Source organism: Odontesthes bonariensis, chromosome 15, assembly GCF_027942865.1.
Source record: "Odontesthes bonariensis isolate fOdoBon6 chromosome 15, fOdoBon6.hap1, whole genome shotgun sequence".
NCBI classification, from domain to species: domain Eukaryota; kingdom Metazoa; phylum Chordata; class Actinopteri; order Atheriniformes; family Atherinopsidae; genus Odontesthes; species Odontesthes bonariensis.
The window spans coordinates 3,201,274-3,229,041 of NC_134520.1; the positions used below are offsets into that span (position 1 = coordinate 3,201,274).

The window sequence follows — 27,768 nt, forward strand, 5'->3', positions numbered from 1 at the left end:
CAGATAAATAATTCATTATAATGTGTTGTTGGTACATTATCGATAGCAGTGACCATGTGGTTAGTAGCATCTAAAGGTGTTGGCACGTCCGAGCTTTTTAGAACAGCATCCAAACGTACCCACTACTGAAACGTCATTTTCCTGCAACGCGTCATCTACATTCGACAAAACCTACTCATTCTTCGTATAAACAAAACCCGATTCACGTGAACCGAGTTCCATTTGAACAGTACTAAATAGATGTTTAATAGATTCGGCATTGACAGAGAATGAGCGGGTGATCGGTGAACGTCTTTTCGGGATGCCTGCTCGGACGCTGCAGGAGCTCGTTTCCGCCGCCGCCTCTCTGCACGCGGACAGAGCGGCCGTGACGTACGACAGCGGCTCAGCATCTGGCGGTCTAGTGTCTCTGTTGTACAGGGATTTGGCTGAACTTGCCGGGGAACTCTCACATGTTTTACTGGTGAACTGTTGTCACAGCGTCGGCGTTATCGGCCTGTATTGCAGCGATGACCTGCTCCTACCTGTTTGGATTCTGGGGTAAGTTGCAACAACTACACGCGCGCGTGTTTGCAGCAACAACGCATAAACCATAAACAGGGTGGCCGCGGGTCCTTAACCCTGATGCATAAGTGGGGTCAAAAATGACCCCAGGGGTTGTTATTCTTCAAAATCTCTGACATTAAAAGTTTTCACACTTCCATATTCCAGGTATTCCTCATAAAACATGTTTGTGACTTGAGGCCATTTGAATTTTTAAAAATGTTTTTATACATTTTAAGAAATTGCAGTTTTTGTGTCACTACCCCAGTTTTTCATAAGCGGGGTCAAAAATGACCCCAAGCCTTTCCTATAGAATCTCAAGGGTTTGCTTTGGGGACTTTTGATTCTTACCAAATGTGAAAGGAAGATGCAAGAGTTTCTATGCTCTCTTTGTTACGTGGGGTAGAAGAGGTCAAAGAGGAAAGATAAAGAAAGCATAGAAATACTATCCTCAAGTTAAAATTCAGGGTCTGCATATAAAAAAGAAGACAACCTGAGAGCAAGCAAGGAAACAATATGACATTCAGATAAACTGACGTTGCGTCAAAGAGGAAGGAGACAAGTCCTGCTGATATCTGACTAGCTCAGTCAACTTGGGGGCGGAGTGTGACTGGCTGAAACCTGATTGGCTCTAAACAAAAGTTAGAAGAAATGATAACGACATGAACAATGCCGTAAAATGAAACAAAATAAGAATAATCAGAAGGATAGAAATAAGAGGCTTCCTGCCTGGAAGAAAATATGCATACTCCTGTGAGGGGAAATCTGTATCTGAAATGGCACACAAAACTAAAAAACAAAAAATTTATGAAGTGGCACACAAAACTTCTTATCTCACACACTTGCATCCAAAACTTGTTTTTTTTATGACGTACCCTGAGACTGTACAGTCACGGTCAAAATTCTTGGCACACCCAATTTGTGTGTAATTCAGACGTTCTTCAGAAATAGATGTAAACATTTCCCAGTTTTGTGTAATCAGAATAGTCTACTTATAGGGCCAAGTTTGTTAAAAAAAAGTACCTGCATGAAATATACCTCCGAAACAATTACACACTCTGCTCATTAATATTTATTGGCTGAACTTTCTTTTCTTTTCTTTTTTTCTTCAATCATTTATCTTTGAATATAAAATACTGTTGGATGGAAACACAGATAATTCCGAAATAAAAAGTGTTAGGTAGAAGGGGAAAACAGTCTGTGGAAAAAAGGTGAATATGATGAAATGCAATTGAAATATCAAATCAAATTACCTACAAATACACAAACAACGTTACATAAAACTCTTTCAAGAGCTCATATTTGTGTTATTAATTGACCAAAGATAAAGATGACTGTAAAGCTGTCATCAGGGATTCCATCATGTCAGTTTAATTTCTATTAATTTCTTGTTATGTCATTGGATTATTTCTAATATTTTTTAAAGATTTTTTATGTTATTTCTTGTAAAAAAAAAAGTTATAAATAAACTTGTTAAATGTAAAATCAGTTTTTTGTTGACTCAAATATAATGAATATAATCACCTTTAACCAAAATGAAAGACATTTTTTAAATTCATTGCAAAAACACATTGATTCTAATTGGGGTCATTTTTGACCCCACTCATGGAAGAGAGTAGGTATCGGTCGCTCATGCATCCAAGGGTTAAAAAGTCTTAAAAAGTCGTAAATCAATTTTCCTGAAAATAAGACCTTAAAAAGTATTAAATTGTCTTAAATTCAGATTGCATGAGTCTTAAATATTTGTGTATTTTTCTTTTTGCTCTAAAGGAACAGTATTTTTTTTTCAAATATATTTACTTGATTTTATAAGCATTTGTTCATGGGACTTAAATGTTCTGAAAATATTGTAATAAATTTAATTTAGGACAGTGATGACACTTTTGTGATCTTTTCGCATGACACATTTAGTCGATGTTCTTAAACTCAACCGTCATTTGTCATTTTACCATACTGTCAGTGTGTTTACTTGGAAATACTTGGTATTTCCATCGTATGTTTGGTCTTAAATTTCATTTAGAAGTGGTATTAAAAGGTCTTAAAAAGTCTTAAATTTAACTTGTTTATACCTGTATACACCCTGATAAATCTGGGTGTGCTTTGTTGTCAGGATTCTGGAGTGCGCTGCCGCATATGTCCCCCTGGATCCAGAGGCTCCTGGGCTTCTGTCTGCCAGAGTCATGAGTCAGTGTGGCCTCAAGTACTGCGCTGTGAAGACTGACCTTTTGCAGGTTGAGCTTTTTTATTTATTTTTTTTTTTTTTATGTGCATAAATAAACAAAAGTTCTGTACAATTTTTGCAAAATTATTTCCCTTCCCCCATCAAGCAATTCCAGGCAGTGCTCATCAAATATGTGTCTGTGGAGGTATTTTTGGAGCTGCCCAAGTTCAAGCTGACTCTGATGCAAGTCGGGCGGCTTCCTTTAGCTGAGCCTGAACCTGGAACCGAGACGGCGAGCGGTGCTGGTGTCCGTGATCCGTCCGTGTTGGTAAAGGACAGAGACCTGGCGTATGTGCTGCACACATCTGGAACCACAGGCCCGCCCAAAACAGTGAAGGTCCCACACAAGTGTATACTCCCCAATATACTGCATCTGAGGTGAGTAAGGATACAGGTGTTTTTTTTTGTTTTTTTTTCCTGATTACTGTGCATCTGCTCAAAAACCAACTGCCTTTATCTCTGCTCAGATCCTTGTTTCAGATGAGTGCAGATGATGTGGTTTTTCTTGCCTCGCCTTTAACCTTTGACCCCTCTGTGGTGGACATATTCCTGGCCTTATCATCCGGGGCCCAGCTTCTCATTGTTCCCGCCGTAATCAAGAAGATTCCCAGTCAACTTGCTCAGCTGTTGTTCGAAGAGCACAGAACCACCGTCCTGCAGGTAGGTGGCCGCCGACCCGTCAGCGCTCGCTTTCAGCTGGGACGGTTTTGTCTCTATGAGTTGCTATTTTTCGTGTTTCCTCAGGTCACACCCAGTCTGCTGCTGCGCTTCGGCCATCGTATTTTAAAGCGGGACGTGTTGTCGTCTGGCACCTCGCTGCGGGTGTTGGCTCTGGGGGGGGAAGCCTGCCCGTCGCCAACTCTGCTGAGGAGCTGGAGACACGAGGACAATAAGACCCGCATCTACAACATCTACGGTGTTACTGAGGTCTCCTGCTGGGCCTGCTGTTACAGAATACCCGAAGCTCTGCTGCAGTCCAGCAACGTGTGAGTGTTTGAAAAGTTTCAGAATGTCTCTGGTGGATTTACAGTATTCTGCAGATATTAAAGATTGCAGAGCTTGCAGCACGGCGTCTCCTGTGCCTCTCGGGACTCCTCTGATGGACACGGTGGTGGAAGTGAGGGATGAACGTGGCTGCGTGGTCACAGAGGGGGAAGGACAGGTGTTCATAGGTATGGAAAGATTTTGATGAGTGCACCACAGGTGAATAACACTGAGTTGAACAAAATCCATTCAGATCCATATGGCTTTTTGCACAGGGGGAGAGGACAGGGTGTGTCTCCTGCATGGTGAGGACAGCGTCACTTCAGGCACGATGAGAGCAACTGGAGACTGGGTGAATGTTCAGGAAGGACAGCTGTACTACCAAGGACGGAGAGACAGAATGATCAAACGTAATGGAAAACGGCTGAGCTTGGACAGTTTACAGCAAGTAAGATGCTTTTTTTTGTGTTTAAAAAAGAATAAATGAATAAATACGACTCTAAAATCAAGTGTATTCTAGGTATTTCAGATGATTTAACTTTCTACTTATCCTCTGAATCTGTTCATGATGTTATGTACCCGAGTCGATGAGAAAATGCACGATGAGAAACCCGTGCAGACTTTTCCAGATTGATGGACCCCTCTTCGTCTTTGCTGTTATGCTACCAACCTGCTGCCCATTAAACACCTTTCTTTTTCTTTATGTTTTTCTTATTTTTCAGCACCATTCAACTCTTCCAATATTTAACTGCCTCTGTCTCTACTTCTTTAGCACATTTAGCTGGGATCAAATTCATAATGAGAGTATGATTTATTTATTTTTTATTTCACAGAAGTTGTTCAAATTTTCAGTTTTCACAACTGATGAATAACCAAGCAGTTGCCTGTCACCTGAAAGCACAGCAGCAGTTGTAAAATGCTTGTCCCCTTCCTCCAGCTACTGCTGAGTCTGCCTCAGGTGGAGGCCTGCGCCGTGGGTCTCTACGGAGGCTTTCGACTCCTCGCCTTTGTCGTGGCCTCCGCTGCTGGAGACCAGGTGGCAGCGTCCACCTCCTCATCTGTCCAGCAGCGAGCCGAACAAGCCAGCTCTGCCTCTGCTGAGCGTCAGCAGAACCTGCCCCTCTCTGTCAAACACCACCTGGAGGAGCCAGGCGGTGCAGATGGAGATCTAAAGAGTCTCCTTCGGAACCAGCTGTCTCTGCTGCTGCCCTCTCATGGAATCCCCGACGCGCTGGTGCTCGTCCCAGCCCTTTGTCTGACTCCTCATGGTGAGCGCCAGACCCAAAAGAGCATCAGACGCGCAGCTCGTTCAGTTATCGTTCTAACCGTTTGGTTTTTTGACAGGCAAAGCAGACATGGAGGCACTGATGAGAATATATGAAAGCCAGAAAGAGTGTTTAGAGTCCCCACAAGGAGATCCCAGCAAACTAAAGCAAACTCTTCGGGCTTTATGGCAGGTATTTCCACTTTTGATGACCCAGTGTGAATAACTTGTTGAAACTTCATGCTTTAGCTTAGAATGTTACGTGTTAGGTTAGGTTTATTATAAGGAACCTTTGATCATTTGAGAAAGTTAAGTAAATAAAAGATCTAGTCTGTAGAAATATTATATAGTTATTGTGGAGTCTCCATGTTGCTGTGGGCAGGAATGATCATCTGTACTGACCCTCTATAGACCAGAGCTGAAGAAGCCTCTGACTGAAGACACTCTTTTTGAACCGTCTATCAACAGGACACATTAGGTCTTGCTGCAGATGCGACCGTTGACGAGCAATCCAACTTCCTGTTCAGCGGGGGAGATTCTCTGAAGGCGCTGCGTCTTTGTGAAGACATCGTCACCACCGTTGGAGTGACCTCACAGGAGCTTTTGGAGGTCATACTTGACGGGACCTTCTCGGACGTACTGCGCCATGTAACGCTCGCGCTGCCGGGTCAGAACAACCCTTCGTCGCAGAATGAAGCCAGGAAACGGCTCGCTGATCCTCCCTCTGTGGTTCTTGCAAAGAGAGAACGCAAAGCAGCCGAGACGCTGCAGGCGGAGAAACGTGCCGTCACGGTTGTAAGACGTGCGGGCGAGGTGATGGAGATGAACATCGGGAAGTCAGACGTGACAAGGAAGCTGCAGGACGACAAAACAGGACGACAAGATGCTGACGTGGGCCTCAGTCTGAGCTGGTCCTCAGACACTGGCAGATGTGTGGACGCCTCTCCGGTGCTTCTAGTGCAAGATGGAGCAGATGAGGGATCTGATGTGGCCACGGCAACAGTGTTCATCGGCTCCCACTCCCACAGGTTGCAGGCTTTGGACCTGGTCACGGGGAGTCTTCGGTGGGAGCGAGTTCTCGGGGACAGAATCGAGGCCTCAGCTGCCGTATCTCACTGCGGCACCCTCGTTGCTGTGGGTCAGTATCGGTTCTCATTGTTTCTCACTGAATCATTTATATGTAGCCGACTTTTTAGATGACTTCCGTGAGTTCTTTCTAAGGTTGTTACGATGGGTGTGTATATTTCTTGTGCGCTGAATCTGGAGAGACGCAGTGGAAGTTTGAGACGGGGGACGCAGTGAAGAGTTGCCCTGCAGTGGACCCTGTCACTGGTCTGGTGATGGCCGGCTCACATGACGGGCATGTTTACGCCCTGAACCCACAGGTGAGTGTTTGTCAGCGTGTCTGGCACAGGAGACAGGAAAAGTCTCATGTTTGTGCCGACATCAGAATTTCTTTTTTTATTCCAGTTCGTATTGTCCATCGGGAACGTCGCTCATTTGTTTGTCCGACATTTACCTTTGATTTAGATGATTTAAGACGTGCGTGCTGTGCTTTCAGGTTCGCCGGTGCGTTTGGAAGCGTCACTGCGGGGGCGGCGCTGTTTTTTCTTCTCCACACCTCAGCGCGTCGCACCGGCAGCTGTACGTGGCATCACTGGGAGGACGCCTGCTGTCCCTCAACCCGGTGAGTGGACAGCATTTTGCCAGAGGTTTATCACCTTATTGGGATTGCTTTGATTGACAGCTCAAAGCCAAGTGAATATAAGCTGAAAATAGTGATTGACGGACACTTGAAGAACACCAATGAAAATAAACTGCTTGATTCACGAGTGTGGCTCTTTCCCAGGACAATGGAGAGGTGTTGTGGTCTTACTCTGGAGACACAGCTTTCTTCTCCTCCCCAAACTGTTCCCGTGGTCACATTGTGATCGGGTCAGTGGATGGAAACATCTGCTCCTTCAGCGACGCGGGGAAACTGGTAAGAAGCAGGGCTCAGACTGTTTCTCTTTTGTTTTTACATTACTTTAACCCAGTGTCTTACCACTTTTGTTACCTGACCCATCAAAAAAGAAATGTTTAATGCATAATAAATATAAATCAAGATTGGGCATGGGTGTGCAAAATTTCGGGCTTGTTGACATTTGTGGGAACAGGGTCGGGTCACTCGATGTTTCTGCCAGGTTGTTTATCCAAAGATGCAAACCAAATGCCCTGGGAGTTCAGAACATATGTACGTAGAAGATGTTGATAAGCATTTTCAGATTGCTTTTTAGTGTCAAGATGACCTGACCGCTTGGAAACATGTCTCTTAGAAACTGAATTAGCACAACTGTAAGCACTGCACTAATTGACTTTTGTGTTTCTCTGCAGCTGTGGCAGTTTTTAACAGAGGGGCCAGTCTTCTCGTCTCCGTGCCTCATACCAGAACAGCAGAGGCTTCTGTGCGGATCACATGACGGTCGTCTGTACTGTCTGAACTGTGCAGACGGCTCTTTAGTTTGGACTTTTCAGACCACAGGCAAGGTGTACTCCTCTCCCTGTGTGTTTGATGGCTCTGTTGTAGGCAGGAGGGGGGCTCTGGTGGGCCTGGCCTCCACCGACGGCACGGTCTGGATTCTGGACGCACGAGATGGACAAGCGCTCGCTACACTCGCTCTACCTGGCGAGCTGTTTTCATCCCCGGTGGTGTGGGAACGGTCTCTCGTAATCGGGTGCCGCAATGATTATGTGTATTGTTTAAACCTGAGTGTCAAAAAGAAGACTTTAAAGGACTGAATGTGCTTCCGGGCCGACTTTTTCTAGAATAAACACAGTTTCGGTGTCAGAGGAGTGAGGGTGCTTTGGGGAAAAGGAATTTTATTTAAGATCTAGAGCAGGGAAATAATGAGCACCCGCTCCTGTGGTTCAGACATCAGTATTTAATTTACATTATTCATAACATTTTGAATCTCTTTAAGAATTGTCTCATCAATACCTCTAAGTGGGACAAAAAAAGTGCAAATAATACCAAACATTTTTTGTTACAGATAACACTGCGTACACTACACTATTGTGCACGACCAAAGTTAGAAACAAAATGACAAAGTGACTCAGCCTCTGTTCTGAGCGAAGCTCTGGTTACACCTCTGACTTGCATACAGTACATACTTACAGATCGTTATGTGAGTGGCAGGAGATAAGAAGTAAGGTTGTTCTCATAAAGGAAACGTTTCCATCGTGTAAGATCGTACCACATTTAAGGAGAAGTGTGTTACAGGAGGACAGCTACAAGAATCGTAAGTTACAGCAAGCAGTTGTTGCGCCTACCTCCACGAGCAAAGCAAAAAGTCCAGATGACGTCATCACACAGGAGGATGAGGCACAGTAGCCAGCACTTTTTGTCTTCTGCGCTGTAATTAGTGTCACCCGAGGTTTGTGGTGATGACCGATTCTTTTAGTGTTTAATGATTTAAACTGTACAATAGCCTCATGGACAGCTGTCACAGTCGTCACGGACACAGTGAGAATTGTTACACTGAGGTTTTCCAGGATGACTGTTAAAAAAAAAAAAAAAAAGTGTTCCTTTTTACACCATAAACAAGGCTCCGGGGAAAAAAAAGATGCAGTAGAATTTCAGAGGAGACAAATCTGCTGTTTTATATAAATAATACCAAGGAGGGCAAAGACGATGCCTGTAACACTTCCATCAGCTGTCCAGAAGCACGGTTATTTTCACTGGTAGCCCTTATAACACGATTATTCCCTCTGTTGATTAAACTCTGCCATTCATCAGAACTGCACCTCTACAATACAGAAGTGGGTGTTGTGTTGAGCAAATTTATTTTTGTACAGCCATGGTGACACATTTGGCTCCAGAAAAACAAAAAGGCCAGCCATGGTTGTGATTGGCTGCTGAGGACTTTTGCCTTTAGGGGATACACACTTTGTATCTTCGTATACAATATATGCATGCTTGCAACAATTGTTGACATATATCTGTGCGATTGAATTGGAATATCTGAATGTGAAGCGCAGTTTGACATGATAGCAGTAGCAGCCAGTCTGTGGAGGGCTACGAGGTGATTTACTTGTTTCACAGGCAGGAGGAGTTTCCGTGTTCAGAGAAGTGGTGTTTTTAGAGGGAGGGGAGAGGTGATGGTGACTCTCCAGGTGCTCCGGAGTCCGTGGGCAGTGCGCAGTCTCGATGCAAGCCATGAAGATGGGGTAGGCGTGTTATTTGATGATCTGAGGACAGTCGCTCCAGGCTTTAGCCTTTCGTTTAGCCAATGCCAGCCAGGCTGGCTCTGTGCACACCTGTGGAGAGTCACTGGAGGGGAAGCGCTTTGACACATCCTTGGCAGCAGGTGGCGACGGTGTAGAGTCGGCAATTTCCACTGGAACAACAAATGAGAGATGTGACCTATCCATCTGCTCGTGGTAACACACAGTTTTTAAGTAAATAAAAAAATAAAATAAACTAAATAAAGTTCCCACTGATCGGAACTTTTTCCTATCGATTATTAATAGATTTTCAGTCTAAACAGTTATCAAATTACAAGAAAAGCTATAAAAGCATCCCCTCACCTTTGTAGGTGGCATCCTTATCTCAAATTATAAATCACTTATCAAAGATTACTGCTAAGGAGTATACTGATTTACAGCTGAGCATGCAGGTTCCTACCGGTGACAGAGCTGGGTAAAGTGTTGGCCTTTTTCAGGACCTCTCTGCGCTCAAATCGTCCAAGGAGGCTGTCGGGCCTCTTGGGCTCCTCTGGCGTCTGAGGTTTGGAAGACGGACTGATGCTACCGCTCCGTTTGCTCTCTGTAGGGCTCACCAGTGCAACCTGCAAAAGAGATTTGCGATCGTTTCAGAGGAGGGAAGTATGTGTTAGGAAGCTTATCAGGCAGTGGGTAAACGGGGATCTGGGGCACATACACTGTCTCTCTCTCTGATCTGCTTTTCTGACAGTTTGGCCTCTCTTTGGCTTCGACGGTCATCGCGATTCTGCTGCTGCTCCCTGAAGCCTTTCTGCTTCTGCAGAGCCAGTGTGATCCATAAGGGCCCGGCCTCCTTCTCCTGGACCTTTGCACTGTCCAGTGAGTGTCTGCTCTGTAAGGACGGTTTTTCTGCAATGGAACACAGCATTTGGATTTGAAATCTTTAAAACTACAGACTTTCTCAGTTTTCACTCTTATACCTGTTTGTTTGAATATGAAGACGCAGTCTGAAAATTGCTTGCTCAGCTGAGTACAAAGGCTGAAACTAAAACAGAGAAGGAAACTGCATGACTTTGCCTGTGTGTAATAAAAGCAGCCCACCAGTCTTTTGCCAAGCCAAGCTAATTGTCTGCTGTTAGTAGCTTAATATTTACAGTACAGTCGAACTAGTAGTATCTGTTGCCCAAGTTGCGGACCTACCCGTTCCCTTCCCTGTACATGTTTTACAATTTAGCTCAACAATTCTGGGTTGTAACTTAAACTAACAGACAGCAATGTTCCCGGTCAAAAAGACGCTGACCTTTCCTGATGACCTCTGTCTTTCTATCCGTCTTCTCTCTCCAGGGCATGTTGAGAGAGGGGAAGAATGATCTCTTCTCCTTTGGCTCCTCTTCTGGAACCTGGCCTTGGCTGCTCCGATGCAGCTGAGCCACCACTAATGGTTCCTCACTCCTGCTGGTCTGCTCCTGGGTCAATGAATCCGGGCTCCCTGTCCTCTGGCCTATGTCATCACAGGGAGTGCGAGGGACTACCTTGGGTAGCGGAGATGAAGGTGGTGTTGGGACTACACCAGAAGGTTTAGGTGATGTCGTTGGTCTTTTGTAGAGTGGTGGTTTGGAGAGCAATTTGTCACCGTCATGGTGTGCCGTGGGGCTGGTAGACTTACCCAGCTTCCCCCGGTGTATTGCGGGGGAGGCGGATGCGAATAAGTACTTGCTCACCGCTCCCTCTGTCTGAGGCGAAGTGGGGCTTGATTTGTCAGAAAAGACAGAGGAGGCATCAGAGTCTGGCTCAATGGGGGTTAGAGGTGAAGGGACACCGTCAAAGCTGTCTCCAGCGCTGTAGCGTTTCTTCCTCTTCTCTGTGGACTGTTCACTGTGAAAACGCAGAGAGTAGTTAGTCCTCCTCAGCTTTATTCCGAAAGGAGAGGGCTTATCGTCACTGTCCTGTCCCCGCTCCTCTCCTTCCTCTTTGCTGTCAGACGTCTCTGTTTCACTCTGAAGGCGACTCTTTAACTCTGGCTTGTCGGGTCCGTCTCCGGGGCTGGGAACCAAGAATGATGGGAGGTCTTTGGCAAACATACACTCGTCTGACCCTCTTTCTACGATCCGGACAGTTTTACTTGTCCTGTTCTGAGGTTTACTGGTTGGAGCTGTGGAGGCTGCAGTGGGGCTCTCAGATAGAGCAGCTTCCTCTCCTGCCTCCTTATCCTCTGGACTAAACACCTCAGAGTTCCTATTGGAATCTCCAAACTTCTTCTTTGCCGTGGTGATTGAGAACTTGGCGCTGGCGGACATGGTCTTTCTGAGGTTCGTATGAGCAAACGGAGACTGCTCTTCGCTGCCGGGCTGAGGCGGATTCCTGTTCGCAGGATCTACGTAATCATCATACTTCCCATCTTCCACTCCCTTGAATATCTTAGATCTTATACTCGCCCATTCTGCCAGCACAGCTGCACTGGACTGGTCTGTAGTGAGCACGGACTCATTGAGAGACTTGGTTTTTCCAGACTTGCGGTCCGGAGAGGTCTTGCTCTTTGCCTGGGGTGTTCCTTGGGCCTTTCTATCCTCTCCCAAACCCAGCAGGGACTTGCAAGCAGTGTCTTTGATCTGGTCCAAATTGACAGCTGTCCCACATAGCTGAGCGCCTGTCACCAAGATGGCTGTATGGGGGACATATGGAGATGCTGGCAGGTTGGGTGAGTCTGGCCCTTCGGGGGAGGAAGCTTTAGCTCCTTCTCTTTGATCAGCAGCAGCAGCAGCAGTGATCTGGTGGGTGGAGGCCGGCGTGACAGGTGTAAGGTTGACCTTCTGGAAGAGAATCTGTTTCTCTCCAGAGGAGACTTTGAAAGAGAAAGGTCTCTGTCTCTCCTCCATCTCCTTCCAGCGCAGCTCCTCAGCTCTCCTCTTTCTCTCTTGCTCTTCAGAGCCACCATTATTTTCCTCTAAATACATCTTCCTACGCTCCACCTCTTTTTTCATCCTCTCCTCTTCCATTTTTTTCTTTTGCTCAATCTCACGCATCCTCAGTGTCTCTGCTTCCTCGTTCTTCTTTCTTTTCTCCTCTTCCTCCTTTTGCTTCCTCTTCTTCTCTGCCTCAAGCTCCTGTTGCCTCCTTGCCTCCTCTTCTTGCTTCCTCCTTTCCTCTTCTTTCCTCTGCTCTTCCCGTCGTCTCCTCTCCTCTTCCGCTCGCTGTCGACGCTCCTCCTCCTCTCGCATCTTCCTTTCCTCTTCCAACTTCCTAATCCGTTCTTCCTTCTCTCGCCTCCTTTGTTCCTCTTCCTCTCTGATTGCTCTTTCCTCCTCCTCTCTTTTTCTTCGCTCAGCCTCCTCTTGTCTCCTCCTTTCTAATTCCCCTCTGATTCTTCTTTCCTCCTCCTCCCCCCTCCTTCTCTCTGCTTCTTCACGCATCCTCCTCTCTTCTTCTTCCTGCTGTTTTCTACGACACCTTTCCTCCTCCAGCCTTAGCTCTTCTGCTTTCTTTTTCCTCTCCTCTTCCTCCTCTCTGAGCCTCTGCTCCTCCAGCTCCCTCCTCCTCCTCGCTTCATGTCTTTCCGCCTCATAGAGTCTTTGTTTCTTCATGCTTTCTCTGGACTCTTCAACAGATGCTCTGCGCTGTTCATTCGAGGAGACGCCCGCTGCCTCCAGGTCATCTTGCAGTGATACCTCTTGGAGGTCCTAAAAATGCAAAAGTGGGATTAGTTTCTCATTTTTCCACCTCAATAGCTGGTGAGAAATGTCACATAGTGAGTCATACTTGTGAGGAAACCCGTAGCTCTACTTTTATCTCACTGACTCACCAGTGTGAACCGTCTGTGTTTGCGAGAAACCCTCTGGTTTTTCGGTTTGACCGAAAGTTTGTGCTTGGCGGCGGTGTTATCCAAGCGAAGAACAGACTGAGGGACGGCGTCTAGGTTGATGGACTCGATTGTACCAGTCGGTGAAAGAACTCGTCTGGATCTCGGGGACTTCACTGGGGTACTGTGCTGTCCAGATGTGTGAGCTCCTTGGACCTGTTTTTTCCACAGAAACAGAGCATTTATTTAGCTCTAAAGACCACCTGTTCTCAGTCTCAGTACTTTCTTTGTTTTACATTTGAAGTAGATGCTACATTTCCAATAATCTATTTTCAGAAATGCATTATAAGTGTTGAATTTACATCTACTCTTCCATTAATTCTGCCCTGTTACACTGCCATGTTTCTACAGTAGCCAACTGTGGGCAAACCAGACACGAACCAGCTCTATAGATCAAAATTTCATATATAACTGAATACATATTCAATTGTTTGCAATCTGTAACTTTACCTTTAGATGACACTAAATCGCACCCACTGCTCCTTTAAAAAGATGACTGCAGTGATCCGGATTATACAAATTTTTTGTCTTGCATCAGTTAAAAACCTACTGCTTTACCTACAATGCAACAGTTCTGTAGCAATTCCGAACAAATTGTGCAAATGCAACCAAACTGTCATCTGGATAAGTTGTTGTCACCTTTGGCTCTGTTTTTGGTGGCTCTGCTTCTACCTGGGCCAAAACCTTCAGAGGGCTCCTGGGAACCTCTTCCTCATCTGAACTGCCCTCATCACCCTCACTCTTTCGTAGCGATGAAGGCCTCTGGCCAAACTTTATACCCTGTGCTATCTGCTTCTGTGTGGGCAACAAAAAGAAAGAAAGAAAGAAAAAAAGGGGGGGGGGATTACTTTTTATCTATAAAGAGCAAGCAGAAATGTCAAACCTCTTCAAGGCCCACCTGCAGGTTCCTAACTTTATCTGAAACGTTTTCCTGAGACATGCTGTGATCCAGTCCAGGTTCCTTCATCGGCTCCTCTGGGATGAAAATGCTGTCGTGGGAGAGAGCTCGAGATCCGATGGGATTCAACGCTCTGAAGAATGAGAGTGTTTTTCAGTGTGACAGCGTATCATTTCTGTTAGTCATTCATCATGAGTAAGCTTCAGTCACTCTACAAATCATTTCACACAATGAAATAAATGACCTCTTTACCCACTGGCAGTTTCATCATCACGTTTAACTGTTTAAGCTACATTTGGACAGACTGTCTAACAACTTTTTGAAAGTGAAAAGAAAAAAAAGGAGCCAGGCTGTAGCTTTATTTACAAAGTCAATCAGCATAATAAGTAGCTTCCTGTAACAAAATGAGCAGAGGAAAAGCTTTGCACCAACCTTAGATTTTGATTAGACTCCTCGTCGTCAGATACGACTCCATTGCACACTTCTCCGGTAGAGTAACTGGCTTTTAGCTCTGCCCCATCAAAGCAGCCTTTTGCCTCCCTTTTCTTTTTCTTCCCAAACAGTCGTCTGAAGGGCTGGAATTTGCCCTGTCGCCTTCTCTCTGCTGGCAAAAGGAAATGGATGATAACCACAACTACATGTGGTCAAATCATCAACCTTTATATCTCACCCTCGGGCAAGATAACGAAGGAGGATGGTGTGGGCGTGTTTTTATGTGAGTGTGAGCAGATAATGAAATGCAATTGATAGAGCTTCAAGAAAATAAACCAAAAATAGCAGATGGAATGAGAAGAAAACCTTGGCTCTTTGGCTCATACTTGCTCACATTTGCAGGAAGTGGTAAAGATAAACACCAAGCTTAAAATCAGAGCAGCAAACGCAATAGCAGCTTTGAAAAAAGAAAAAAATGGTGTCCAAATCCTTGATTTACTCACTGAGAATCGGCACATCCACACAGATAATGAAATACTGTAAGAAGCCAAAGAGAGGTCCAACCAGCTCCAAGAGTTACTGTCATCTGTTTGATTCACATCACATTTGGCCTGCACGTCAGTAAACATCTAACAAGGTTCTGCACATATCCCAGCGAATCTCCCAGCATATTCAAGCAACTATAAGCTGGTGAGCCATCGCTTCAACTTTGTCAAATGAGAACAATAAAAGCAACGGTCTGCCTGAATGAAAGGTTTATTGACACTTGACTTATCTAATGGAACAAATCACTTGTAATAAACACTGTTAGTGTTTCTTTATGAGGAAGCCTTGAACCAATTTTAAGAAATCAACTTTGGACTTTCAGCTGATATATTTATTTCCTCATCATCCTCCACGTCAGGAGGTTATAAAAGTTGTGCCTGAGCTCAAGTTTCCAATATGTGAATAAAAAAACATTGCTATGTTTACTCCCAAGGACCCCTGATGATGAGATTTATAGACTTTGTGCCCTTTAAAAATGTAAACAGATATCTCTGTTGCGACAAATGATACAGGCTGTTTCTCAGTGATTCTGCAGAATCTGCTCCGTCTGAAGCGCTCCTGCTTTGTGTTTTGCTTTTGTTTGTGTATTTGTAATGTGCGCGTCTGTGTGCTTGTGGAGGTCCACTTGATGAAGTGAGTGGGTGAGGTTACAGAGCTTTGGAGCTACTCTACACCACTGTGTAGACAGGCGTTCTCAGGGCTCTGCGGGTATCCCTTTCAGGGCTATAAGTAGAAACTGGTGTGGGATTTCACTCCGCATGCTGCTCACTAAACTAGAAGCATGATGGGAAATGATACAGTAAACTAATTTCTCCACTTACATCCTTTGACCTTAAACTTTATTTTTCCATGGTAAAAGACAGAGCCATAATAAGTGGCTCATAATAAGTATATATATGCGCTGTGTGTACTATAAACCTTTACAAAAAATCTTATTATGCTGCTCATAGGAGCATGGGAAGTATTTTCTTTCAATTATGTATGTATACATCTCTATGAAAGAGGTTTAGGGTTTGCATACAAGAACCAGGAGTCATTTTGAGAGAAAATCCCAATGCAAAATACAGTTTCTTTCTTAAAAATTAGAACTAAGACTAGAAGTTTTTTTTTTTTTTAATTATCCTGATTTTCTCCTAAATGTAATAGCTTCATTTTTTCCTGAAGCTCCAGCTCTCCATAAAAGCTTCATAAAATTTGGCTTGTCAGTGTTTTTTCACAAACAACCAGACAACCTGAACCAGTCATATAACCTCTTTGGTGAAGTTGATGAGAAACACTGTTATTTGACATTTTGTGTCTCCAGCTGTGTATTTTGCAGCTGCTTTCCAGCTTTGCAGTTGCTTTGTGACTCCTAGGTTATTTTGGACCTCTTTGTTCTTCTTCGCTTCTAATGTGTTATTCTTTGTATGTTTTACAATTCGTTCTGGTGTTTTTGCATCCTATTTTGGTTGTTTCACTGGTGAAGAAATTAGAGTTGCTTATTATGTCCTACCATTCATGACCCAAAGACAGTCAGCTCATGGTAATATGGGACAGAGAAGTGAAGTGTATTCTTATATTTAAAGGAAACACTTAGCCCCCCCCCTCCCTCCCTTGAGGAATAACTAACTGAATAACGAGAAGCAGACTGACTTTTTTGTGTTAAGACTAATATATGTGTTACCTCAGGGTGCTAGTACTAAACTTTACAATAGATCAGGAGGGGTCACTGACGTTTTGTTTTTTCTTCTGTTGTTCGTTTGTCTTTTGGAGATAAAATTGATGGCGTGCTCACTGCTCCGTAGGATCTCTATATTCTTAGTCTAAGTGCTGATATCAGGGTGCAACGCTGATGTTCAGTTTCCCTGCAGCGTGTTCTCTTAGCATCAGGGCCCGTCCAGTGGCACAAAGCCCATAATGCATCGCTGTGGGCGTGCTCACACGCTCATGCGTAAAATGAGACCGGACACTTTTTCTGCAGAGCAGACGACTCGGCAGCAGCACTCGTCAGAGCTTAACGTGAGGGTAAACTTGCTTCCCGTGTGCTCGCAGTGCAGTGTTTTCACCCTGGCTGTCCACGCTTAGGCCCTTGTTGGTTTTTCTCTCTGATCAGCTGACGGGAAAAAATAAACGAAGTGAAGGCACCTTAACTACAGAGGCAGACAAAGCCAGAAGAATTAAACAAATCTCACACTCAATGCCTGAGATGTGAGAGCCTTGTGAGAGGACAAATACCACTCTCATGCCTGAATTTAATATGAAAATATGACCAGTAGTTAGTTAGCTGAGTTTCGCACCTAGACTAATAACAGGGGGAATTAACAAACCATCTCTTTTATAATTTATTATAATGATAATACTAAAAAGAAGAAATTATTATCTTAAGTCTTAATCCTACACCTAATTTTTTTTTGGTCATGCTGGATTATCATTCATTTTGAGTCTATTAACCTAAGAATTACAAGGCTAAAAGTATTTCTGAGCTCTGTTTTTCATCTCTACCAGTGTGTTGGGAACTGTGGTGGTGAGAAGGCAGTGAACAACAGAGTTTTTAGAGCCTCTCACTGTAAACAGCCGCATGCTACACCTAAAAATATTTCCAAAGCAGCAATTAAGAGACTGGAGCATGGGGCAACATGGGTAAACAATGAGCCGATGTCTTTGCAAAGTCCTGTGAAGCCAAAGGCTTCAGCAGTTTTGGATGGCAGCATATTTCTGTAACTCCTTTATCATTGACACATTTTCATTCAATATTGTGATTATAGGACCTTCAATTATAGCCGCTAACTAACAAACTAAACTAAATAGGAAAACATAGCAATCGAGTGAAAACTAGGAACATTTTCTTATATCATTGTCACACCAAAAGTAGTATTTATAAACTGTTTATTTTTTTTAAACATTGGTACGCCTACTGTAGAAGGCAACTAAATTCTTTCCCAGTGTACTCACTGAACTGGAGTCACAATTGGTAACATTATGAAGGGAAGGCCTTATGCTGTAACCTGCAGGCTGTGTTGGAGCACAACTTTCTGACATTAGGCTACATAATCATTGTTTTCTGGACTGCAGAAGTCACCCACACAGTGAAAATGAGAGTGAGCTCACAGCTGTCTTGCCTTCAGGTGATCAATCACAGCGGCCGCCCCCTTGTGACCCAGTGCTTTTGGTATAAAAGTCAGGTCATTGGATAGACGGCAACAGCCAATTCTTATATTGAACAGCCTATGCAAAAATAGCATAATGATCTTTTTATCATTTGTTTTTGGTGTGGATTAAACAAACAGATTGTAAAATATTAATTAGTGAGCTTTAAAGCCAATGATTTGCAGATTTGCAGATTTTGCTCCATGTCCAGCCTATCACTGCAACTGCTGACTGGATTCAATCTTTTCTTATCTCTTGGCGTTTGACAGAAATGAACTGCTGATCTAATCTTTCCGACGTGAACATGGACCCCTCATGAAATATTAATCAGCTCACGAGGACCAAAGACAAGTGTGGAAGAGGTGATCAAAGAAGTTCGACATGTCGTCAAAGCACACCACAAGGAGAGACTTCTGTAAATCTCTTCTGTGAAATCAAAACCCATCACCACACCATGCATCTCTTAAAGAGACAGTGAAATAAAGAGAACTGAGGTCATTTTTATCATTGGGATGTTTAATTTGTTTAAAAAAAAAACTGTCTCTTCAAGATGTCACTCAAAGCACTCGTTTTTTTCCTATTTACCTGGGCCTTTGGTTTCGGTTACCTCTAAAAGCATGCCATGCTTAGTTTCTGTGGTGTCCGTTGCCATGGTCACCGCACACCTTGGCTGTGGTGAGAGAAGAAAGAGGTGAACATGGGGATGCTGTTATTTGATTTACTACAAGGAGGATAATAGGAAGGAGCACAAGCTTTTAGTTGAGAGATCAGGGAAGAGACTCTGAACGTGTGCTGCACAGGAGCAGTGCTGCAGTTTGACTTCCATATGTCCTGCTTTCTATCTGACTCTCCAATGCCTCCTGCATTATCAGAAAAAGGTCGGTTTTGTTAGTTCTTGGTAAATGAGGTATGATAAAGCTTCCTTTGTTCTAAAAGCAATATGAGCTCTGTGAGGGCTCACTTCTGTGGCTTAAGGTCAGCTGAAATGAGTATTTGCAGCAGGATATAGGTGGGTCTAAGATTGAAATGAAACAAAACTATTTTGGCATCTGAATTGATTTTGAAATGTGATCGGGAGGATGACCATTTACACCATTTCATAATTAACAGGAATAAAAACATTGGCATGTCCTAAACTGTCAAGAACCCGCGAACCACAAATGGCATCCTAAAACCCTGACAACCCTGCGTCCTCCAGCCAACACAGCTGTCTGCCGCACATCGCTTGAGCCAGAGGTTTTCTGATGTGCTGCGGAAATGTTTGCTGTGTGTGAAACCACAAGCACCTGCGTCAGCTGTGTAAAACCCAGAGAGTGTGCGAGACAGTACTGAGAGAGCCGGAGAGAAGCCCGCTGTCGCCACTAGAATCAGCATGCCGTGGGCTTCCTTCCTGAGGGTGACACAGCTGGACAGACTCTCTCAGAAATGTCCCCCCTCCCCCTACAAAAAAGGCTCTTTGTCCAGTCTGACTCCATCCAGAGCAAAACAAGGAGCAAACAAGCATGTTTGGCAGTAGGAGTGTGTGAACATAGACAGTGTGTGTGCAAGGACAGAGACTATGAGATTGTGTCTGCTGGTGTAAAGACAGATATTGTTGATTTTCCCTTTTTTACTGTTTTTTTTGCGACTGTCTGCCGTTCTTCACGTTGAGCAAGTGTCTGCATGCTTGGGAGATTTTGTGTTTATGGCTGTGAGTTTGTAGCCTGACTGCTGCAGAGGACAGATAGAGATGGGATGAAAGAAGCACGAGGAGCAGCCATGTGCTCTACAGAAGCAGAGAAATGCCTTTGACAAGGGTACAGCTGCATCATAGTATGGCGGTGGCAAAACACGATGCTGCGTCTCAGCGCCTTCCAACAACCCAGCGGCTCAACATCTTTTGTGCCACACAGCTACCAGAGTCCTGTTGGCATGGCTTTGTGTTGTAGCGGCTAAGTGTCATAACCTTACAGCACAAGTAGCTTGCTGACAAAGCAGACAGACGGACGTGGCGGAGCCATGTTAACAGTTTACCTATTTCAGCAGCGCAGCTCGAGATGGCTGCGCACCACTGCAGTAAAACCTTAGGGAACATCAATCTGCCCTTTATCACAAAGCTTGTTTTACCCGGATGAACGTCGCTGCTCTCTCCGCCGTGGCTTTGGGAGAAAACGGTGAAATAAAATACAAAACAGAGACAAACAGCAGGTTTGGGATTGTTAGGTCTGTTAACATCAGGTGCAATCAGAGAGGGGCTTGTGAGAATGGCATGGAGGGTGACGTGGGGAGTAGGGGATGAGGAAGCACTTCCAAAGGGAAGAGCATCATCTGTCTCAACGTGTGAGGGGACAAACCTGACGAGTTTGTCCTGCAATACATACATCTTCACCATCATAGTTATAATCTAAGGATTTAGAGTTTGAAACAAACCTCTCCGTCTCTAAAGTTTGAGTTGCCTCTGGTTTCCATGGCGACACGCCACACAGCAGCCTGGCCCAGAGGAGTCAGACGCAACACAGACTCAACGCACACAACAAATCCTCATCACTACAAACAGACAAACAGTTCGCTTGGCACACTCCTGCATATGTTCAAACGCCGCTCCCGTTTCTCCTGATGTGGGTGATTTAGCCGCGGGGTTACGAGCGCCGAGACAATGAGGGAATATCCAAGTGCATTTGACATTTAGCTAAGAGTTGGATATGTCTAAATATGGAAAATGAATGTCAGAGGTATGCCGTGATTAATCACCATCTGCTCAATCTCTTACACTCATGGTCAAAAAGAGTGTTAGCAAAGCAAGTCAAGACATGGAGGCATGGATTTCTCACAGTAATCTTGCTTTTTCACAGTGAACAAGAAAGTACGCCCTCTTTCAGTTCCAATGTTTTACATACCCGGACAGGTAGATACTGATTGCCAGGTCTTAGATGAACAACAAAATATATTACACTGATTTACTGAGGAAACCCTGAGACAAAATTCAGAAGCAGTGTGTGAAAAAGTAATTAAATTCCATTATTTAATAGCTTGTAGAAGCCCTTCAGCAGCAATAACTTGAAGTAATCATTTTCTGTGTGAGGTTATTAGTCTCTCACATCACTGCGGAAGACTTGTGGTCCACTCTTTTTGACTCTTCTTCACTCTTCTAAAGTGTTGCTGCAGTTCATTGAGGATTCCGCAGTTATGCATGCACAGCTGAAAGGTCTCATCGCAGCAAACGTGTTGAGGTCTGGACTTTCACTGGACCATTATAACATCTGGATTCTTTTCTTTTACAGACAGTCTGTTGTAGATTTGCTGCTGTGTTTTGGATCGTTGTACTGTTGCATGACCCGAGTTCAGTCATGTTTTAGCTGCCAGACAGATGGCCTTGCATCTGATGAATATTTTGGTATTCAAGATATTCATGGTTGACTCAATGACTGCAAGGTGTCCAGGTGCTTCTACTGCAAAACAAGCCAAAATCACGACTCCTCAACCACCGTGCTTCACAGTTGGTATGAGGTGTTTGTGCTGATATGCTGTGTTTGGGTTTCACCAGTCGTGGAGCGGTACATCATGGCCAAACATTTTTGTCTTATCTGTCCAAAGGACATTTTTCCACAAGTCTTGTGGTCTGTTCAGATGCATCTTTGCAAACCTAAGCTCTGTGGGTCCTCTGGCTTCCTTTCCACCATCCAAAAAACATCTATAGAGGCTGAGATGTAGCATATTTTGCTTTTTTTTGCAGTCTCTCTGAGCGCTGCATGGTCTGACCTTGGGGAGAACTTGTTTGGACATTCACTCCTGGAAAGATTGGTTACTATTTTGAATATTTTACACTTAAAAATTTTTCTTACTGTACCAATGAGCTTATAAACCTTCCCAGATATATGGGCAGCAACAACTGCTTCTCTAAGATCCTTACTGGTGTTTTTCTCCCTTGGCATTGTGTTAACACACACCTGAATGCTCCAGACCAGCAAACTGCCAGAAATTCTGCTTTCATGGTTGATAATCAGTTAATAAAGTACATCTGATCAGCATCACTTGGCTGTTATTTACCCTCTTAATTCCTATGAAATCAGTAAGGATGCTTTTGCATTTTATCTTATATTTTCTAGTAATAACAGTGTAATATGTGTCATGTGCTGTTGTTGTTCACCTAAGGTTGTATTTACCTCATTTGATTACATTTTTTTTGTTATGTTCTGATATATTTAAAGGCCTAGAATACTTTCTTTTTCACATGACTGCATGGCACTCAAGAGGATTGTACAGTATAGTTTTTGTGGTAATGTTATAGTAGCCTGCTCACAGCTTATGGTCTTTAAGTTGTGGGTGACAGCAAGGCTAGTAAAAAAAAAACCTTTCCTTATCTGTGAGTATGTGAGGGTCCTCATCAGTGGGTGTACACATGGTTCTGTGAAGATGTCAAAAATAGTTGCTGAATAAGTCTTTAAAAGAATATACCACCAATCAAATACACAATAATTTGAGGGGTTTTGGGGAAAGGGGAACATTCCTGTAGATGCCAAGACGCACACCCACAGAACTCCTTATAGACTCCATATAAAGTAGAAAGTACGAATATAAGAACAGCTAATCGTCCGTGGTATCCATTTACACATCCTCAAAGTATAAATAAACATAAGAGTCATCCATAAATGACTCATTATGTCCAACTTTACTCTCATTCTGGAAATTAATCTGAACTTTATGCTAAAACATAAATTGCTTGCAAAGTTTCACATCAAAGCGTTTACGTATTCACATGATTTGTTGCTGCGTTCTCACACACTCACAAGAGCTGCAGGCTGACATCAAGCACCCAGCTTTAGCTGAAATACTAAACTGTCTTTGTTTTCATGCAAAGCTCAGCTCTTTCTACCTTAAAGTGAAAGATCAATCAAATGGACAAAGGGACACTGATCATTAGCGTACCAGCATTAAGCCAGAGCCCCTTATTAGCATGTTCAGTTTAGACCCACTCTTACTGTACATGTGTTTCACTAAAAGCTGAGGTGGAGCGTGTTAGGAAGATAATGCCTTATGAGATGGCGTGACAGCTTCAGAAACGATCATCCCCAGACCTATCCAATGTGGAAAAGGTGAAGCGGCCGTTACAATTTATGTAACTTTCTGAAACAGACTTTTCTGTCACTTTTTATATGGACAACTGAGTGCAACATTTAAGATTTTTCCCTGAAGCAACCGTCTAAAAATGTGCGCGGTTACCCCCACATTTACAGGTGGTGTTACAGCTTTCCTCTGCAACTTTCCACACCGTCGAGCTTCTTTAAGAGACCACATCTATATCAGCAGCTCTGTGCAGGCAAACCTGTGCCCAGCAAAACCTCCCAACATCACCGTTCCCGCAGAGATCTGCCTTGTGTGGCTAAAATCCTTGTTAGAGGTGCAGGAAAAATAGACCAGAGGTAACCCCAGCTCGAGGTCTTCTTAGTATTTGTCTACGCTACATATCCAAAGGGGGGGAACGAAGCGAAACAATGGATTTGAGTGTCACATGCAACATGTATCACATGGCCATGGTTATATTTTCCACATTAGCTAACAGCTAACAGACAACGCTCAGGTGACAAACCACTGTCTACATAAATGAATGTAACTTTAAGTGAATCTACAAACTGCCTTTATGTGCGAGACCTAAACCCGACTTTGTGTATAAGAATGCCTTCTTACCGTCCTTCAGTTGCTCTGTGTGCGAGGGTATCTGTGAGTGTGTGGCCGCTCCACCTGCCTGCTGTCACTGCATCTAGGGCATTACCTGGAGTCAGGTGTCAGATGCAGTAAGTACTCAGTTGTGTGTGCATGGCGCGTTTGTGTGTCGGGTGGACAGGAAAACAGCTCTGTAAACATCTCTGAATGTTCTAATACAGATGAAAATGTCGGTGCAACTGGAATGAAAACTCACACCAGCGTGGGCTCGTGGGTGCACATGTGCGTGTTGGAGAGGAGCGCATGTACAGTCTGAGGAGAGGAGGTGTGTCGGCGGGGACAGGGGTAGTGCTGAGCGAAGAAGGACGGGCGTTCTCCTGTGTCTGTTGGTGCTGCTGTGCTGAGGAGGCACAAAGTGACACTTTGTTTCCCCGCCAGATAGCCAGTGCGGGAGAACAGGGTGGCATTCTTCATTTCAAATGGCTGATGCACACAAAGGCTTTCATTGTGGCTCAGCAGCAGCATACACATGTGCGATTATAATAATGGTTTGTAATGCAACAAACTGCAGCTGTTTAATAGCGTTATGGCCACAGTCAGGTCTGTGAGGCTCACAGCCTTTAGAGCTGCCCCCTAGCTGCATTAAAACGCATGCATTTTTTTTTTTGAAGCAGACACCATTTACATTAATCTCTAATCGACAAACAGAAGCCTATTTCATCAGTTCAAGTAGCGTCGTTATCAGACGACCAAATGAGATCCTCATTTTGTGCTTTTCCTTTATCTGCTCTGGAATCATAACGGCTGTAAGGCATCAGCATAGTGTTACTGTGGAATAAGGGCCGCTCCCTCAGTCTCCAATTTTTGGCAGGATCACACTGCAGTCTCACAGGGATATGGTAATGATGGGGCTTTTACCACCCTGGCTGCTGCCTATAATACAGCAGCACAGTACTTCAAAGACAGACGGCTCTCTGACTGACAACACGCAGGAATAGAAACCCGTAGTGAAGCAGCGCAAACAAGCTCTCACACAGAAATTCTCACACACAGAGACCCAGGCAGCAGAGACTCTTCATGACTCCAGTTTTTGAGAAAAAAAAAAAAAATGGCCACACACCCTCAGCTATGCTAAGTGGTACTGCGTGCACCTGACATGTGGTCATTTAGAATTCTCACAGAAAGGGAGTGGAAATCCCTGAATATACCTCTTTGGACTTTTTAACCCATAAAATCCCATGTCAGTGTTTGTGTTCATGTTGCATAGGTGGAAGAATCATAAGGATTGCCTGGGGTGAAACACCACATATAAAAACTGATTCCAAGCCCGAACAGCTTAAAATGAACAAACCCACCTGTATGTGTTGCTATGTATTAAAACCACCCATTTAATCTACAACCTGCTGCCTCTCCTTGATATTTCTGTGACCTACATTCCTAAAACATGGCAGTAAAATAATGTGAGCAGGAGTTTAAGCTGAATACGCACATATTGGGTGAATCATTTGTAGAGAAAATGTTTTATGCAATGTATAACCAGGGAGCCAATTTCTGAAGAGTTGACGACTAGTTGCATCACACGGGACTGAATAATTAGGACAGTCCTCAAAAGAAATCACATTGTAGACTGTAATTACAGTTGTTTTTTTTTCTTTTTAAGGAGAGCAATGTAAATGTCTATATGCCGGGTTGTGACATCTTTTTCATTCAGAACTGCCATAACTGTCTAGAATCAAATTTCCACATTTTTTGGGGCATTTTTTTTATGACATCTGAGTATCTTACTGGTTTTGAAATCCAAAAGTCACCGGGTGTTACATTCTGACCACGGACGCCATATTACGGCCAACTATTGATCCAAATAGGTACTGTTGATTATACAAATCAATGACGACCAAAGCAATGCGCAGTATTTTACCGAAGTTGCCATGCTAAAACGGTGACAACACAGAAAAGCACCAACGTCTATGCCCAAAGAGGATTTCAACTAACCTGTGCCAGCTATACTGCTTAGTTACCGCCGCACAACACAATGAGTATTCGACATTGTTATGTTGGTTTACCGCCATTTCATTTGGTCTATTTTATAAATCAAAACTGAAAATCAGATCAGATCATTTAATTTTCAGTATTCAGCTTTGGTTTTTCACTAGATCAACGGAATCCAAGTGCCTCAAAATGGTAGACAAACCAAATGGTGACATAATGGTGCTATGCTCATTCTCGATATATAATGTACATTTTTCATATAGAAAGGGAAAATAGTCTGGAAATACAAATATCCATCCATGCATAACCAATAAATAACCAACAACTATTATCTCTTTGGGTATGCATCTGGGAATTAAAATTTCTATATGTCCATCAGATCAGACTAGACGTTCCAATGCATTGTGCTGTTTGATAATAATAATAATAATGCAAAGCCGACAGGTATGTAAGCATTTTACTTCAAAAGAAAAAAGTCAGGTGTTTCTAGTTCTATGTTGACATAATGTGACTGCCAGTGTGCTGATATATGTGGTAACAAACAGCAGACAGAGAGTCAGACGGGTCTGCTTTGTGGCGATTAAAATCAAGTCAACAGTTACAGTTTTATCAGAGGTTATTGGGTGGGATACGACTCAGATCTGGCTTCGAAAAAGCACTTGACAGATGTGTCTGGAAGATATCAGTTAGCCACTGTTTAGTGGCGCCGCAGCTGTTTACAGTGCAGATGAGTGCAGATGAGTGCATCTGAAGCTCCAAACCATCAGGCTGGGTGAATATGTTCCATCAGATGGCGGCTTTTACAGCAGCAGCTCCCCTCGGTCACCTTTCAGCAAGGAACATACAGGAGCTACCTGAGTGTACATGACCACCTCTGTGGCTTCACTTGCTTTCTAAAGCCTCCAGGTAGGAACAACTCCATACTACCTCTGCCTTTCAGTCAGGTAAGAATGAATAGAAGAATTTAAAAGAGGCACCAGCAGCCTGTGAATTCATCCCTGTCAAACTGCCATCTGTTCTTCCTGCCGTTTGCCTCAGCACCAAAATGCACTGATGAAGTAACGAAAGCATTGATTTAAAAGCCTTTAGATGATAAATAAATCCACCATAATTTATTTTGGGTTTTTTCCCCCACATGTAGGCCCCCACCATATGGCCTGCGCATGCTTGACATTTCAGATGGTGGCACGGAGTATCGTATGGAGGAAGACATCGATTGTGGAGGTGAAGGACGACATCAACGTAGAACCTATAGGCACCAATCAATACGTAACCGTTAATGGCAGATTAGCGCGGATGCTGCCGGATTACAGCCTATTAATTGCAGTCTGACAGGCGCACGGAGAACAAAGAATCCGGCCTCTGTTTTTCACACATATTTTCACAGATGACACCCAAATGGCGTTCAATGGATGAGCCGCGTTTTCGGAAGGTTTTAAAAGTAACGAATAGGCCCAATTGGGCCTGTAGACATGGTGTTAGCGCATTTCATAGGATCAAATTGCAAGTCTCAGCTCATTAACAGCGCGCGCGCGCGCGCTCACAAACACACACACACACACACACACACACACACACACACACACACGCACATGTGGGATGGATGGAGCAGAAGATCTGAGTAGGTCAGTGGTGAATGAGGAGAGCGCTACAGTGACAAGGTCACCTGCGTCGTGAAAATGGACAAAACAGTCAGCATAAACACAAGCAATATGGTAGAAAAGGGAGAAAAATCCCACCAGTTCCGTTTGAGAACGCGATTCCTGCCCCCCTCGGATCGACGCTGAGGTGAACGCAGCTCCGGCAGCTCCGAGCCCTTTTGTGTTGCTGATGCTGCGGGTGCCCGACAGGGAGACGCACGCACCGACTCACAGCCCAGCACAGCTGCACGCGTGCGAGACGGAGATGGAGGAGGGAGGGTGTGGCTGCGAGAGGAAGGCGACGCTGTCACGAAGCGAGCACGTTACCGAGGACTAACGTAAGCGCGTGCTCATGGGAAGGCGTTAAAGAATCGAGATGAATGGAAAACTCTGCTGCGGCCACCCCAAGGAAAACGACAAGCACACCCA

General features: G+C 44.2%; 2 protein-coding genes across 6 annotated transcripts; one reads left to right on the forward strand and one right to left on the reverse strand.

The window, feature by feature from the left end:
- The first annotated feature begins 141 nt into the window (after nt 1–141).
- aasdh (aminoadipate-semialdehyde dehydrogenase) lies at nt 142–7,839 on the forward strand. Its single transcript, XM_075484676.1, has 14 exons — nt 142–540; nt 2,654–2,774; nt 2,871–3,142; nt 3,232–3,424; nt 3,509–3,750; nt 3,830–3,936; nt 4,024–4,196; nt 4,686–5,016; nt 5,093–5,205; nt 5,481–6,150; nt 6,234–6,397; nt 6,574–6,699; nt 6,862–6,993; nt 7,386–7,839. The coding sequence occupies exons 1-14, from the start codon at nt 302–304 to the stop codon at nt 7,788–7,790; spliced, it is 3,288 nt and encodes a 1,095-aa protein (XP_075340791.1). The 5' UTR covers nt 142–301; the 3' UTR covers nt 7,791–7,839.
- Nucleotides 7,840–7,915: 76 nt separating this feature from the next.
- On the reverse strand, nt 7,916–27,613 carry cracd (capping protein inhibiting regulator of actin dynamics). Of its 5 annotated transcripts, none has more exons than XM_075484671.1 (10): nt 27,439–27,523; nt 20,084–20,208; nt 14,399–14,570; nt 13,967–14,099; nt 13,708–13,860; nt 13,012–13,224; nt 10,513–12,889; nt 9,931–10,121; nt 9,676–9,838; nt 7,916–9,388 (listed from the first exon to the last, which is right to left on the reverse strand). In XM_075484671.1, the coding sequence occupies exons 2-10, from the start codon at nt 20,142–20,144 to the stop codon at nt 9,228–9,230; spliced, it is 3,624 nt and encodes a 1,207-aa protein (XP_075340786.1). In that variant the 5' UTR covers nt 20,145–20,208; nt 27,439–27,523; the 3' UTR covers nt 7,916–9,227. The 5 variants fall into 5 exon arrangements, with proteins under 5 accessions (XP_075340786.1, XP_075340785.1, XP_075340790.1 ...); XM_075484670.1 differs by having other exon boundaries at nt 13,708–13,863; XM_075484675.1 differs by lacking the exon at nt 20,084–20,208 and having other exon boundaries at nt 13,708–13,863; nt 14,399–14,567; nt 27,439–27,613.
- Between the last annotated feature and the right edge of the window lie 155 nt (nt 27,614–27,768).

Coding starts and splice junctions, on each gene's coding strand:
- aasdh (XM_075484676.1), top strand. CDS start 302: ATGCCTGCTCGGACGCTGCAGGAGCTCGTTTCCGCCGCCGCCTCTCTG. Junction 2,775..2,870: donor TGAAGACTGACCTTTTGCAG/GTTGAGCTTTTT, acceptor TCCCCCATCAAG/CAATTCCAGGCAGTGCTCAT. Junction 5,017..5,092: donor CCTTTGTCTGACTCCTCATG/GTGAGCGCCAGA, acceptor GTTTTTTGACAG/GCAAAGCAGACATGGAGGCA.
- cracd (XM_075484670.1), bottom strand. CDS start 20,144: ATGTTCCCTAAGGTTTTACTGCAGTGGTGCGCAGCCATCTCGAGCTGC. Junction 10,122..10,512: donor GACAGAGGTCATCAGGAAAG/GTCAGCGTCTTT, acceptor GTTCCATTGCAG/AAAAACCGTCCTTACAGAGC. Junction 9,839..9,930: donor AGATCAGAGAGAGAGACAGT/GTATGTGCCCCA, acceptor TCTCTTTTGCAG/GTTGCACTGGTGAGCCCTAC.